The sequence below is a fragment of the Bombina bombina genome, chromosome 6 (genome assembly GCF_027579735.1).
Source record: "Bombina bombina isolate aBomBom1 chromosome 6, aBomBom1.pri, whole genome shotgun sequence".
In the NCBI taxonomy this organism is placed as follows: domain Eukaryota; kingdom Metazoa; phylum Chordata; class Amphibia; order Anura; family Bombinatoridae; genus Bombina; species Bombina bombina.
Genome location: NC_069504.1, coordinates 377,270,234 through 377,286,900, shown reverse-complemented (window position 1 = coordinate 377,286,900; position 16,667 = coordinate 377,270,234). Strand labels below are relative to the sequence as shown.

Genomic DNA, 16,667 nt, shown 5'->3' with positions numbered 1-16,667 from the left:
GGCTTAGATGAGAACTTCTGCCGCTTCGTTGAGGATGGATGTCAAGTCTTCAAAAACTTTAAGTGGATCTTCGGGGGTTAGTGTTAGGTTTTTTTAAGGGTTTATTGGGTGGGTTTTATTTTTAGCTTAGGGTTTGGGCGGAAAAAGAGCTAAATGCCCTTTCTCCAACATAGGTGTGTCCGGTCCACGGCGTCATCCTTACTTGTGGGATATTCTCTTCCCCAACAGGAAATGGCAAAGAGCCCAGCAAAGCTGGTCACATGATCCCTCCTAGGCTCCGCCTTCCCCAGTCATTCTCTTTGCCGTTGTACAGGCAACATCTCCACGGAGATGGCTTAGAGTTTTTTGGTGTTTAACTGTAGTTTTTATTATTCAATCAAGAGTTTGTTATTTTAAAATAGTGCTGGTATGTACTATTTACTCTGAAACAGAAAAGAGATGAAGATTTCTGTTTGTAAGAGGAAAATGATTTTAGCAACCGTTACTAAAATCGATGGCTGTTTCCACACAGGACTGTTGAGAGGAATTAACTTCAGTTGGGGGAAACAGTGAGCAGACTTTTGCTGCTTGAGGTATGACACATTTCTAACAAGACGATGTAATGCTGGAAGCTGTCATTTTCCCTATGGGATCCGGTAAGCCATTTTTATTACATAAAGAAAAAAAGGGCTTCACAAGGGCTTTTAAGACTGTAGACATTTTCTGGGCTAAAACGATTGATATATAAGCATATTTTATATTTCATAGCTTTGAGGAATTATTTTATTCTTGGGAATTATGTAAAATAACCGGCAGGCACTGTATTGGACACCTTATTCTCTAGGGGCTTTCCCTAATCATAGGCAGAGCCTCATTTTCGCGCCTCTATTGCGCACTTGTTTTTGGGAAGCATGACATGCAGATGCATGTGTGAGGAGCTCTGATACATAGAAAAGACTTTCTGAAGGCGTCATTTGGTATCGTATTCCCCTTTGGGCTTGGTTGGGTCTCAGCAAAGCAGATACCAGGGACTGTAAAGGGGTTAAATATAAAAACGGCTCCGGTTCCGTTATTTTAAGGGTTAAAGCTTTCAAATTTGGTGTGCAATACTTTTAAGGCTTTAAGACACTGTGGTGAAATTTTGGTGAATTTTGAACAATTCCTTCATACTTTTTCACATTTGCAGTAATAAAGTGTGTTCAGTTTAAAATTTAAAGTGACAGTAACGGTTTTATTTTAAAACGTTTTTTGTACTTTGTTATCAAGTTTATGCCTGTTTAACATGTCTGAACTACCAGATAGACTGTGTTCTGTATGTGGGGAAGCCAAGGTTCCTTCTCATTTAAATAGATGTGATTTATGTGACACAAAATTTAGAGAAAATGATGCCCAAGATGATTCCTCAAGTGAGGGGAGTAAGCATGGTACTGCATCATCCCCTCCTTCGTCTACACCAGTCTTGCCCACACAGGAGGCCCCTAGTACATCTAGTGCGCCAATACTCCTTACTATGCAACAATTAACGGCTGTAATGGATAATTCTATCAAAAACATTTTAGCCAAAATGCCCACTTATCAGCGAAAGCGCGACTGCTCTGTTTTAGAAAATACTGAAGAGCATGAGGACGCTGATGATATTGGTTCTGAAGTGCCCCTACACCAGTCTGAGGGGGCCAGGGAGGTTTTGTCTGAGGGAGAAATTTCAGATTCAGGGAAAATTTCTCAACAAGCTGAACCTGATGTGATTACATTTAAATTTAAATTGGAACATCTCCGCGCTCTGCTTAAGGAGGTGTTATCTACTCTGGATGATTGTGAGAATTTGGTCATTCCAGAGAAATTATGTAAAATGGACAAGTTCCTAGAGGTCCCGGGGCCCCCCGAAGCTTTTCCTATACCCAAGCGGGTGGCGGACATTGTAAATAAAGAATGGGAAAGGCCCGGCATACCTTTCGTCCCTCCCCCTATATTTAAGAAATTGTTTCCTATGGTCGACCCCAGAAAGGACTTATGGCAGACAGTCCCCAAGGTCGAGGGGGCGGTTTCTACTCTAAACAAACGCACCACTATACCCATAGAAGATAGTTGTGCTTTCAAAGATCCTATGGATAAAAAATTAGAGGGTTTGCTTAAAAAGATGTTTGTTCAGCAAGGTTACCTTCTACAACCAATTTCATGCATTGTTCCTGTCACTACAGCAGCGTGTTTCTGGTTCGATGAACTAGAAAAGGCGCTCAATAAAGATTCTTCTTATGAGGAGATTATGGACAGAATTCATGCTCTCAAATTGGCTAACTCTTTCACCCTAGACGCCACTTTGCAATTGGCTAGATTAGCGGCGAAAAATTCTGGGTTTGCTATTGTGGCGCGCAGAGCGCTTTGGCTAAAATCTTGGTCAGCGGATGCGTCTTCCAAGAACAAATTGCTTAACATTCCTTTCAAGGGGAAAACGCTGTTTGGCCCTGACTTGAAAGAGATTATTTCTGATATCACTGGGGGCAAGGGCCACGCCCTTCCTCAGGATAGGTCTTTCAAGGCCAAAAATAAACCTAATTTTCGTCCCTTTCGCAGAAACGGACCAGCCCCAAGTGCTACGTCCTCTAAGCAAGAGGGTAATACTTCTCAAGCCAAGCCAGCCTGGAGGCCAATGCAAGGCTGGAACAAAGGTAAGCAGGCCAAGAAACCTGCCACTGCTACCAAGACAGCATGAGATGTTGGCCCCCGATCCGGGACCGGATCTGGTGGGGGGCAGACTCTCTTCGCTCAGGCTTGGGCAAGAGATGTTCTGGATCCTTGGGCGCTAGAAATAGTCTCCCAAGGTTATCTTCTGGAATTCAAGGGGCTTCCCCCAAGGGGGAGGTTCCACAGGTCTCAATTGTCTTCAGACCACATAAAAAAACAGGCATTCTTACATTGTGTAGAAGACCTGTTAAAAATGGGAGTGATTCATCCTGTTCCATTAGGAGAACAAGGGATGGGGTTCTACTCCAATCTGTTCGTAGTTCCCAAAAAAGAGGGAACATTCAGACCGATCTTAGATCTCAAGATCCTAAACAAGTTTCTCAAGGTTCCATCGTTCAAAATGGAAACCATTCGAACAATTCTTCCTTCCATCCAGGAAGGTCAATTCATGACCACAGTGGATTTAAAGGATGCGTATCTACATATTCCTATCCACAAGGAACATCATCGGTTCCTAAGGTTCGCATTTCTGGACAAGCATTACCAGTTTGTGGCACTCCCGTTCGGATTAGCCACTGCTCCAAGAATTTTCACAAAGGTACTAGGGTCCCTTCTAGCGGTGCTAAGACCAAGGGGCATTGCAGTAGTACCTTACTTGGACGACATACTGATTCAAGCGTCGTCCCTTCCACAAGCAAAGGCTCACACGGACATTGTCCTGGCCTTTCTCAGATCTCACGGGTGGAAAGTGAACGTAGAAAAAAGTTCTCTATCTCCGTCAACAAGGGTTCCCTTCTTGGGAACAATAATAGACTCCTTAGAAATGAGGATTTTTCTGACAGAGGCCAGAAAATCAAAACTTCTAAACTCTTGTCAAATACTTCATTCTGTTCCTCTTCCTTCCATAGCGCAGTGCATGGAAGTAATAGGTTTGATGGTAGCGGCAATGGACATAGTTCCTTTTGCGCGAATTCATCTAAGACCATTACAACTGTGCATGCTCAGTCAGTGGAATGGGGACTATACAGACTTGTCTCCGACGATACAAGTAGATCAGAGGACCAGAGATTCACTCCGTTGGTGGCTGTCCCTGGACAACCTGTCACAGGGGATGAGCTTCCGCAGACCAGAGTGGGTCATTGTCACGACCGACGCCAGTCTGGTGGGCTGGGGCGCGGTCTGGGGACCCCTGAAAGCTCAGGGTCTTTGGTCTCGGGAAGAATCTCTTCTCCCGATAAATATTCTGGAACTGAGAGCGATATTCAATGCTCTCAAGGCTTGGCCTCAGCTAGCGAAGGCCAAGTTCATACGGTTTCAATCAGACAACATGACGACTGTTGCGTACATCAACCATCAGGGGGGAACAAGGAGTTCACTGGCGATGGAAGAAGTGACCAAAATCATTCAATGGGCGGAGACTCACTCCTGCCACTTGTCTGCAATCCACATCCCAGGAGTGGAAAATTGGGAAGCGGATTTTCTGAGTCGTCAGACATTTCATCCGGGGGAGTGGGAACTCCATCCGGAAATCTTTGCCCAAATTACTCAATTGTGGGGCATTCCAGACATGGATCTGATGGCCTCTCGTCAGAACTTCAAGGTTCCTTGCTACGGGTCCAGATCCAGGGATCCCAAGGCGACTCTAGTAGATGCACTAGTAGCACCTTGGACCTTCAAACTAGCTTATGTATTCCCGCCGTTTCCTCTCATCCCCAGGCTGGTAGCCAGGATCAATCAGGAGAGGACATCGGTGATCTTGATAGCTCCTGCGTGGCCACGCAGGACTTGGTATGCAGACCTGGTGAATATGTCATCGGCTCCACCATGGAAGCTACCTTTGAGACGAGACCTTCTTGTTCAAGGTCCGTTCGAACATCCGAATCTGGTCTCACTCCAACTGACTGCTTGGAGATTGAACGCTTGATCTTATCAAAGCGAGGGTTCTCAGATTCTGTCATTGATACTCTTGTTCAGGCCAGAAAGCCTGTAACTAGAAAAATCTACCACAAAATATGGAAAAAATATATCTGTTGGTGTGAATCTAAAGGATTCCCTTGGGACAAGGTAAAAATTCCTAAGATTCTATCCTTTCTTCAAGAAGGTTTGGAGAAAGGATTATCTGCAAGTTCTTTGAAGGGACAGATTTCTGCCTTGTCTGTGTTACTTCACAAAAAGCTGGCAGCTGTGCCAGATGTTCAAGCCTTTGTTCAGGCTCTGGTTAGAATCAAGCCTGTTTACAAACCTTTGACTCCTCCTTGGAGTCTCAATTTAGTTCTTTCAGTTCTTCAGGGGGTTCCGTTTGAACCCTTACATTCCGTTGATATTAAGTTATTATCTTGGAAAGTTTTGTTTTTGGTTGCAATTTCTTCTGCTAGAAGAGTTTCAGAATTATCTGCTCTGCAGTGTTCTCCTCCTTATCTGGTGTTCCATGCAGATAAGGTGGTTTTGCGTACTAAACCTGGTTTTCTTCCGAAAGTTGTTTCTAACAAAAACATTAACCAGGAGATAGTCGTGCCTTCTTTGTGTCCGAATCCAGTTTCAAAGAAGGAACGTTTGTTGCACAATTTGGATGTAGTTCGTGCTCTAAAATTCTATTTAGATGCTACAAAGGATTTTAGACAAACATCTTCCTTGTTTGTTGTTTATTCTGGTAAAAGGAGAGGTCAAAAAGCAACTTCTACCTCTCTCTCTTTTTGGATTAAAAGCATCATCAGATTGGCTTACGAGACTGCCGGACGGCAGCCTCCTGAAAGAATCACAGCTCATTCCACTAGGGCTGTGGCTTCCACATGGGCCTTCAAGAACGAGGCTTCTGTTGATCAGATATGTAAGGCAGCGACTTGGTCTTCACTGCACACTTTTACTAAATTTTACAAATTTGATACTTTTGCTTCTTCTGAGGCTATTTTTGGGACAAAGGTTTTGCAAGCCGTGGTGCCTTCCATCTAGGTGACCTGATTTGCTCCCTCCCTTCATCCGTGTCCTAAAGCTTTGGTATTGGTTCCCACAAGTAAGGATGACGCCGTGGACCGGACACACCTATGTTGGAGAAAACAGAATTTATGTTTACCTGATAAATTACTTTCTCCAACGGTGTGTCCGGTCCACGGCCCGCCCTGGTTTTTTAATCAGGTCTGATAATTTATTTTCTTTAACTACAGTCACCACGGTATCATATGATTTCTCCTATGCAAATATTCCTCCTTTACGTCGGTCGAATGACTGGGGAAGGCGGAGCCTAGGAGGGATCATGTGACCAGCTTTGCTGGGCTCTTTGCCATTTCCTGTTGGGGAAGAGAATATCCCACAAGTAAGGATGACGCCGTGGACCGGACACACCGTTGGAGAAAGTAATTTATCAGGTAAACATAAATTCTGTTTTTAAGGGCAATGCCCATACAAATGCCCTTTTCAGGGCAATGGGGAGCTTAGGTTTTTTTAGTTAGGATTTTATTTGGGTGGTTTGGTTGTGTGGGTGGTGGGTTTTACTGTTGGGGGGTTGTTTGTATTATTTTTTATAGGTAAAAGATCTGATTTCTTTGGGGCAATGCCCCGCAAAAGGCCCTTTTAAGGGCTATTGGCAGTTTAGTTTAGGCTAGGTTTTTTTTTTTATTTTGATAGGGCTATTAGATTAGGTGTAATTAGTTTAAATATTTGATCATTTCTTTTTTATTTTGTGTAATTTAGTTAATTGTATTTAATTAATGTAATTTATTAATTTTAGTGTAATGTTAGGTTTTAGTGTAAGACAGGTTAGGTTTTATTTTACAGGTAAATTTGTATTTATTTTAACTAGGTGGTTAGTAAATAGTTAATAGCTATTTAGTAACTATTCTACCTAGTTAAAATAAATACAAACTTGCCTGTGAAATAAAAATAAAACCTAAGCTAGCTACATTATAACTATTAGTTATATTGTAGCTAGCTTAGGGTTTATTTTATAGGTAAGTATTTTGTTTTAAATAGGAATTATTTAGTTAATGATAGTAATGTTTATTAAGATTTATTTTAATTATATTAAAGTTAGTGGGTGTTAGGGTTAGATTTAGGGTTAGGTTTAGGGGTTTATAACTTTAGTATAGTGGCGGCGACATTGGGGGCGGCAGATTAGGGGTTAATAACTGCAATGTAGGTGTCAGCGACATTGGGGGCGGCAGATTAGGGGTTAATAAGTGTAGGTAGGTGTCGGCGACTTTGGGGCGGCAGATTAGGGGTTAATAACTGTAATGTAGGTGTCGGCGGTGTCGGGTGCGGCAGATTAGGGGTTAATAAGTGTAATGTAGGTGTCGGCAATGTCAGGGGCAGCAGATTAGGGGTGTTTAGACTCAGGGTTTATGTTAGGGTGTTAGGTGTAAACATAAATTTTCTTTCCCCATTGGAATCAATGGGGCAGCGTTACGGAGCTTTACGCTCCTTTATTGCAGGTGTTAGGCTTTTTTTCAGCTGGCTATCCCCATTGATGTCTATGGGGAAATTGGGCACAAGCACGTAAAACCAGCTCAAAGCAGAGCTGGTATTGGAGTGCGGTATGGAGCTCAATTTTGCTCAACGCTCACTTATTGCCTGCTAATGCCGGGTTTATGATAACCTGTAATAGCAGCGCTATAGTGAGGTGAGCGGTGACAATAACTTGCAAGTTTGCACCGAGCAGCTCTTACCGCAAAACTTGTAATCTAGCCGATTATTAGTAACGAATGGGAAAGAATTGGATCTTCTTTTTCCCCCTCATCTACTTTTAAAAAGTTATTCCTGGTTCCAGACTCTCAGTTAGAGATGTGGGGTTCCATTCCGAAGGTGGATCTCGAAGCTTGCTAAGCGTACTACTATACCCCTTGATGATAGTTCTTCTTTCAGAGAGCCAATGGATAAAAATATGGAAACTTTTCAGATTAAAATGTTTCAACATACAGGTTTTTTTTCCCAACTGGCGGCTGCGGTGGCTGGAGCGGCTACCTACTGGTGCGATTCTCTGTCGGAACTTATCGAGGTGGAAACTCCCCTTGAGGACATTTAAGAGAGAATTAAGGCTCTGAGAATTGCTAATTCTTTTATCTGTGATGCGAATATGCAGATTATTCGCTTAAATACAAAAGCCTCTGGCTTTGCGGTCCTAGCCCGCTCAGCTCTCTGGTTGAAGTGTTAGTCTGCGGATATGACTTCTAAATCCAGACTCCTTTCTCTTCCTTTCAAATGGAAGATTTTGTTTGATGCAGGGCTGGACTCCATTATTTCTACAGTTACCGGTGGGAAAAGTTCCTTCCTACCGCAGGATATGAAAAACAGGTCTAAGAGACGAAAATCTAATTTTCATTCCTTTCATTCTGAAAAATCCCTAAGACCGCAATCATCTTCCAAACCCGAGCAACCCAAGAGTACTTGGAAGCTGACTCAGTCCTGGAATAAGTCTAAACAGACTATGAAGCCCGCCAATAACAAATCGGCATGAAGGGGCGGACCCCAATCTGGGATGGGATCGGATTGAGTAGGGGGCAAAATGTATCTGTTTTCAAATGCTTGGATCCGGGACGTCCAGAATCCTTGGGTCCTGGAGGTCGTATCTCAGGGATACAGGATAGGTTTTAAATCTCATCCGCCCAGGGGCAGATTCCTACTCTTAAGTCTGTCTACCAGACCAGAGAGAAAGGCTGCTTTTCTAGGATGCATACAAGAATTTTCCTCTCTAGGAGTAATTGTCCCGGTGCCTACCGAAGAAAGAGGTTTGGGGTTGTATTCAAACCTTTTCGTGGTCCCAAAGAAGGAGGGGACTTTCTGTCCAATTCTGGACTTAAAGTGTCTAAACAAGTTTCTCAGTGTTCCCTCCTTCAAGATGGGGACGGTTCGGTCAATTCTTCCTCTGGTTCAGGAAGGAAAGTTTATGACCACCATAGACCTGAAGGATGCGTACCTTCACGTTTCTCTACACAGGGAACATTTTCAGTTCCTGAGGTTTGCCTTTCTGGTTCAGCACTTCCAGTACATTGCACTTCCATTTGGTCTAGCTACTGCCCCAATAATTTTTATGAAGGTTCTGGGGGCTCTTCTAGCTGTTGCCAGAACCCAAGGTATTGAAGAAGCACCTTACCTGGACAATATCTTGGTACAGGCACCATCTTTTCGTCTAGTGGAAGAGCATTCAGAGTCCCTTCTCAGTCTTTTTCGATCACATGGATGAAAGAAAAAATTGGAAAAGAGTTCTCTTATTCCAAATACCAGGGTGAATTTCCTGGGTACTATAAAAGATTCAATATCCATGAGGATATTTCTAACAGACCAGAGACGTTGCAAGCTAACTTCTGCATGTCTTGCTCTCCGGGCCTCTTGAGTCCATCTGTGGCTCAGTGTATGGAGGTGATTGGACTCATGGTGTCCTGTATAGACATCATTCCGTTTGCCAGATTCCGTCTCAGGCCCTTACAACTATATATGCTGAGACAGTGGAACGGCGACCATTCAGATCTGTCTCAACAGATTGTGTTAGACAACCGATCAAGAGAATTGCTCTCTTGGTGGCTCTGTCCAGATCATCTGTCCTGAGGCACGTGCTTCTTGATACCGTCCTGGGAGATTGTGACTACGGACACAAGCCTCTCCGGCTGGGGAGCTGTTTGGGGTGCCAGAAAGGCACAAGGACTATGGACTCAGGAGGAGTCCTCTGTTCCGATAAATATTCTGGAACTCCGGCAATCTTCAACGCTCTGAAGGTTTGGCCCATTCTAGGTTCGTCCCCATTTATCAGATTCCAATCAGACAATATAATGTCAGTTGCCTATATCAACCATCAAAGGGGAACGAGAAGTTCCTTGGCGATGCGAGAAGTGTCTCATATACTGGAGTGGGCGGAGTCCTACAGCTGCTTGCTGTTAGTGATCCACATTCCGGGTAGCGGATTTCCTCAGCAGACAATTCTTTCACCCGGGGGAATGGTCTCTCCACCCTGAGGTGTTTGCAGAGATATGCAGCGCATGGAGGATGCCAGAGAGCTAATAGATGCCCTAACAATGCCTTGGAGGTTCAAACTCATACATCTTTTTCCTCCCATTACCGCTTCTTCCTCGTGTGGTGGCACGCATCAAGCAGGAGTGTGCATCAGTGATTCTGATTGCTCCATTGTGGCCGCGAAGAATGTGGTTCGCGGATCTGGTGGGGTGCTGATACAAGGTCCATTTGTACATCAAAATCTAGATTCTCTGAGGCTGACTGCAGGGAGATTGAACGCCTAGTCTTAGTCAAAAGAGGTTTTTCTGAGAGTGTTATCGATGCTTTGATTCAAGCTCGTAAACCAGTTACCCGTCGTATCTACCATAAAGTGTGGAGGACTTACTTATACTGGTGTGAAGAGCGTGGGTTTTCCTGGCACAAGGTTAAGGTTGACAGAATTATATCTTTTCTCCAGGATGGACTGGAAAAGGGTCTATCTGCTAGTTCCCTGAAGTGACAGATCTCGGCCCTGTCAGTGTTACTGCACAAGAGATTGGCTGAGCTCCCGGATGTGCAGTCCTTTGTAAAGACTCTGACTAGAATCAGACCTGTTGTTAGATCTGGGGCTCCGCCTTGGAGCCTCAATCTTGTTCTTTGTGTTTTGCAACAGTCCCTGTTTGAGCCTATGCATTTGCAATGTGATCCCCCTTATCTTGTTTTCCATGTTGATAAGGCGGTTTTACATACCAAATTAGGTTTCCTTCCTATGGTAGTGTCTGATCGCAACATCATTTAAGAGATTGTTGTTCCTTCATTTTCTCCTAATCCTTCTTCAGCGAAGGAACGTTTGCTTCACAATCTGGTTGTGGTTTGTGCTTTGAAGTTTTATCTTTAGGCTACTAAGAAGTTCAGACAATCTTCCTCTCTGTTTGTTGTCTACTCTGGGAAGTATAAGGGGCAGTAGGAGTGTCATTCACTTAGCTTACGAGACAGTGGGGCATCAGACTCCTGAGAGGATAACGGCTCATTTCACTAGAGCAGTGGCTTCCTCCTGGGCTTTTAAGAATGAAGCCTCTATGGATCTGCTTTGTAAGGCGGCTACCTGGTCCTCCTTACACACCTTTTCTAAATTTTACAAATTTGATGTTTTTGCTTCGGCTGAAGCAGCTTTTGGGAGAAAAGTTTTGCAGGCTGTGGTGCCCTCAGAATAAGGTCCGCCTCTCTTTTTTTTTTGTTCCCTCCCGTTATTCATTCAGTGTCCTCTTGAGCTTGGGTATAGTTTTCCCAACAGTAAGGAATGAAGTCGTGGACTCTCCCTGCCTTGTTGAAGGAAAACATAATTTATGCTTACCAGATAAATTCCTTTCCTTCCTGGCAGGGAGAGTCCACAACCCCGCCTGTAAATTATGTTTTGATGGGCGCATCCCTTTTTATATTTTTTCTTCTGGCACCTTTATACTCTGATGTTTCTCCTACTTTTCCTTGTTCCCTCTGCAGAATTAGTGGGGGATTGGGGAATTGGGAGCGATATTTAAGCCTTAGGCTGGGGTGTCTTTGCCTCCTCCTGGTGACCATTGGTTGTATTTCCTAACAGTAAGGAATAAAGTTGTGGACTCTCCCTGCCAGGAAGGAAAGGAATTTATCTGGTAAGCATATATTATGTTTTTCTGCTAGAAGATTTTCTGAATTCTTTGATCTTTTTTGCGAACCTCAAAATGATTTTTTTTAACGTAAAGTTATTTTTTCGGATCACATCATTCAGAAGATTAAGCCTGTGATCAAGTCAGTTTTTGGAATCTTATCTTGGTCTTAATCCAAAGAATTAATTTGATGTCTCTTGCGTAATTTAGATATTGTAAGAGAGATTATAATTCTTCTTTCAAATTACAACGGTTTTTGGACAATCCTTTAATTTGCTTGGTAGACGTAAAGGTCAGAGGGCAATATGTATTTCTTTAGCTTTTTGGCTAAATCTCTTGATTACCAATGGTTACTTGGAAGCGGAATAGTCTTTTCCAATACACTTTATTGTCCATTTTTCTAGATCAGTTTCCTCTTCTTGGATTTTAAAGAATGAGACTTATATTGAATAAATTTGCAAGGCAGTAACATACTTTTTTTATCTACCACTTTGATGTGTTTGGTAGGAAATTCCTTTAGGCAGCAGTGTCTGGTAATTAGGTGCCTGCCTTTAAAAAATGATGTCCCACCCAATTACTCACAGACTCCACAGCTTAGGTATTAGTTCCCAGGAGTAATGGCTTGTGGACTCTTACCACTTTATGAAAGGAATCTAAATTTATGCTTACCCAATAATAAATTCATTTCTTTAATTGTGGTGAAAGTGCACAAGACCCATTTTCTCTGCTTTGTCCTTTCCTACCTTTCTACATCTCCCTCTTGGCTATATATCAGACTAGCATACCAGAGAGATGGGGGAATTAAGTGCTCTTAGAGCTTTGGGGATCTTTACCTCCTCCTAGTGTTCAGGACTTGAATCCTAGGAATAATGGCTAATGGACTCTCACCATCATGAAAGAAATCAATTTAATCAGGTAAACATACATTTTATTGTTATTAATATTTAAAAGTACGAAGGCCGGCGTTTCATCCACACAGTCTTTTTATTTCTACTAAAGTTAACAAATTGAGAATGATTTGGCTCCTGATTTGCTGTGCTTATCTACTTTTATTGTGTCACTGTGAACATAACTTGTATATATATATATACTGTATATATATGTGTGTGTGTGTATATATATATATATATATATATATATATATATCTTATAAATACTGTAAATATGGTTGAGGATTGGCAGTAGTTAAATCTATTTCTCTGTGAAATCAGTAAGGTAAAGGGGCATGAAATCCCAAAGTTTTCTTTCATGCTTTAGATAGAGTGTATCATTTTAAACAACTTTCAAATGTATTTCTATTATTACATTAGTTTCTGTCCCTTTAGGAATTTTTTGTTGACGTAACACCAATGCACTACTGGGAACTAGCGGAACACATCAGGTGAGCCAATGACAGGAGGTATATGTGTGCATCCGCTGATCAACAGCTAGCTCCCATTAAGTGCATTACTCCTACTACCCTACCTAGGTATGCTTCTCAACAAAGGATACCAAGAGAACAAAGCAAGTTAGATAATAGAAGTAAATGAGAAAGTTGTTTACAATCAACATATGTTCTATCTAATTTTTATTTTTGACTTTACTGTTCTTTTAAATCTATTTCTCTGTGAAACCAGTTGCTGGATTGCCCTCCTATACTCATAGCTAATATATTAAATGTATTAATGCATTGACAGATCTACTGGAGAGAGCAAGCTACATGCAGCTATGGAGTATGGGAATTCCCTTATACGTTCACTTGAAGCTAAAATGTCTCAAGAAGATCAAAGTTTAAGGAAAATGTCAGTATGGGAGATAGAATCACACTCATCGGTCTTACAAGAGGAAGAAAGAGCAGAAAAGGATACAGAGGTTGATCCTTGTTCACAAGCTATGTTTTCTTTAATATAAAAATGTGAATCCAGCTTTAAGTATGTTTCAAAAATACTTTGAATTTTAATTTAAATATGCTGCTGCTATGCATTTAGAATGTAACGTTAATATCCTTTAAAAATATTTATTTTATTGAGTTTATATGAAAAATAAATATGTGTTTAATCCCTTGTGTGCAAAGCATTAACATCCAGTCGGTTGCAGTCAATTGTTTAAAGGAACAGAAATGTATTACACACTCGTATTTGCCCAAGCTACCCATTGATATAGCTTTTGAGCAGGATAAAGTGTGAAAGGGGATATTGTGGTTCATCGACCAGGGAGCTGAATAACTTCAGTGGTATAAAGCTAACTAAGTCTTAGAAGCCTTAGAGAAGCACTATTAGTCAAACCAAGTGCTAACCTGAAAATGTTTATCTACGTACACTGCCTCTTTAAAGGGACAGTATACACCAATTTTTATATAACTGCATGTAATAGACACTGCTATAAAGAATAAGATGCACAGAAACTGATATAAAAATCCAGTATAAAACTGTTTAAAAACTTACTTAGAAGCTTCCAGTTTAGCTCTGTTTAATAGGTTACTGGAACACCCACTGCAAGTGGGAAATAGCAGACACTCCCCCTTCCTTTGCATATGAAAAGACCCTTTACACAAACAGAAGCAAGCTGGAGCAGGTATACGTCGTATTCTCCTAAAACTTTGAGGTTTAGTTAGGAGTCTGGAAAATCAGAGACATTTTATTTAAAAATAAGCAAAACTATCCATTTAAAACAAAAAAAAAACTGCATGGGCTATATAAATGGATCATCTACAAAACATTTATTCAAAGAAAAATCTAGTGTATAATGTCCCTTAAACACTGTTTGTTATTATGATGTTCCAGTGTCAGATTGACACTAACATAAATGATGGAACTTTGCTGGGGTTGGTTCAGATTCAGTACATGTGTTACATTAGTGTGGGGCATATACATTTATTAACAAATTTCTTATAGGTGACATTCATATTAATACAAACTTTTAAGAAACTAATTTTTTATAATAAAAAACTGCATATTTAGTAAAAACAAACCAATGCATCCAGCAGAAAAGAAAAAGAATGGTAGTGTATTAAAATAGCAAATATTCGCCTAGATTACGAGTTATGCACACTATAGGGAAATTAACAAACCCAACAAAGTTGTGTTATTTAACCCTCTATAGCGCTGCCATTTCAAGTTCTCAAACAGCCAGCTTGTGCGTGCGATATGGTTGCGTTGAGCACAAAATACAAGCACTGCTTTGACGTGCTCGTTTACGCTTTCCCCATAGACATCAATGGGGAGAGCGGATCAGAAAAAAAGCCTAACACCTGCGATCTCTGAAAAAAAAGCTCCGTAGCGCATCCCCATTGATGTCTAGGGGGGGAAAAAAACTAACGTTTAAACACCCTAACATAAACCCCACGTCTAAACACCCCTAATCTGCTGCCCCGACATCACCGATACCTACATAATGTTATTAACCCCAAATCTGCGGCTCCCAATATCGCCACCACCGAAATAAAGCTATTAACCCCTAATCTGCCGCTCCCAATATTGCCGCCACTATACTAAAGTTATTAACCCCTATTCCCCTGCACCCCAACATCGCCCACACTATAATAAATCTATTAACCCTTATTCCGCCACTCCCCGACATCGCCGCCACTTAACACCCCCTAACTTTAACATAATTAAAATAGAGCTAAATCATACTTACAATTATTAACTAAATAATTCCTATTTAAAACTAAATACATACTTAGCAGTGAAATAAATCCTAAGCTAGCTACAATATAACAAATAGTTATATTGTAGCTAGCTTAGGTTTTATTTTTATTTCACAGGTAAGTTTGTATTTATTTTAATTAGGTAGACTAGTTAGCAAATAGTTATTAACTATTTACTAACTACCTAGTTAAAATAAATACAAACTTACCTGTGAAATAAAACCTAAGCTGCCTTACACTAAAACCTAACATTACAAAAAAATTAAAAAAAACTACCATTACAAAAAATAAACACTAAAATTACTAAAAATAAAAAAACCTACCATTACAAAAAATAACAAACGAACTGAACTAAAACAATAAATATTATTCCTATTCTAATACCCTTTAAAAAAAAACAAAAAAAAAACCCCAAAATTAAAAAGCCTAATCTAGAATAAACTACCAAGGGCCCTTAAAGGGGCCTTTTGCAGGGCATTGCCCTAAAGTTAACAGCTTTTTTGCTACAAAACAAACACCCCCTAACAGTATACAAACCCCCACCCCCCAAACCCACAAAATAAAGTAAAATCTAATCTACCCATTGCCCTGAAAAGGGCATTTGTATGGGCATTGCCCTTAAAAGGCATTCAGCTCTTTTTCCTGCCCTTAAAAGGGCATTCAGCTCTTTTATGAAATGCCCAAGCCCTAATCTAAAAATAAAAACCCACCCCAAAACTAAAAAATACATTACACAAAATAGCAAATTATCAAAAATTATAAAACTTATTCCTATTCTAATACCCATTTAAAAAAAAAAAAAAAAACTTACCCCCAAAAGAAAAAACCTAATCTAGAATAAACTACCAATAGCCCTTAAAAGGGCCTTTTGTAGGGCATTGCCTTTTACCTGAAAAAAAATGACAAAGCCCCACTAACATTACAAACCCCAGCCCCCCAAACCCACAAAATAAAAAAAACTATCTAAAAAAACCTAAGCTACCCATTGCCCTTAAAAGAGCATTTAGCTCTTTTGCATTGCCCTGAAAAGGGCATTTAGCTATAAAAGCCCAAACCCTAAACTAAAAAAAAACCCACCCAAAAAGGCTGATTTGAATAGCCAATAGAATTTCAGCAACCCTAATTCATATTGGCTGATTCAAAATTTTCAGCCAATAGGAATGCAATGGTACCCCCAGTATAAAAGAGGTACCTTGCATTTCAATCCTCAGTGTGCGGCGGACGATCGCATTAAGAGGACCTCCACGTCGGATCGATGGACCTCTGCCTTGGACCTTCGCCTGGACCTCCACCTCCGTGCATCGACCGCTCCGCCTCCGCAGGGATGAAGAAGATGTCAGTCCTGCGATGGATAAAGATGACGCCTGGATGAAGATGGAGCCGCCGGGATGAAGATCTTTCAAGTGGGACTTCAACAACTGTAAGTGGATCTTCGGGGGTTAGTGTTATGATTTTTTAAACTTTTTTGGGTGTTTTTTTTTTTTTTTTGTTTAGGGTTTGGGCTTTTCATGAAAGAGCTTAAGGGCTCGTTCAAATGCCCATACAAATGCCCTTTTCAGGGCAATGGGTAGCTTAGGTTTTTGTTAGAGTTAGGTTTTTTATTTTGGCGGGGGTTGGTTGGGTGGTGTGTTTTACTGTTGGGAAGGTCTTTATGGTTTTTTTTTTCAGGTAAAAGAGCTGTTTAACTTAGGGCAATGCCCTACAAAAGGACCTTTTAAGGGCTATTGGTAGTTTATTGTAGGCTAGGTTTTTTTTTTTTACTTTGGATGGGCTTTTTATTAGATTAGGTGTAATTCTATTTTATTTTTGATAATTTCATT

General features: G+C 41.0%; 1 protein-coding gene across 1 annotated transcript in view; it reads left to right on the top strand.

Annotated features, from left to right (window-relative positions):
* Positions 1 to 16,667, top strand: part of CFAP43 (cilia and flagella associated protein 43) — a 491,704-nt gene that overhangs the window by 205,360 nt on the left and 269,677 nt on the right. The window contains exon 17 of the mRNA XM_053717078.1: positions 12,896 to 13,070. Coding sequence (XP_053573053.1) covers positions 12,896 to 13,070 — 175 coding nt within the window. The remainder of the gene's footprint in view (positions 1 to 12,895; positions 13,071 to 16,667) is intronic.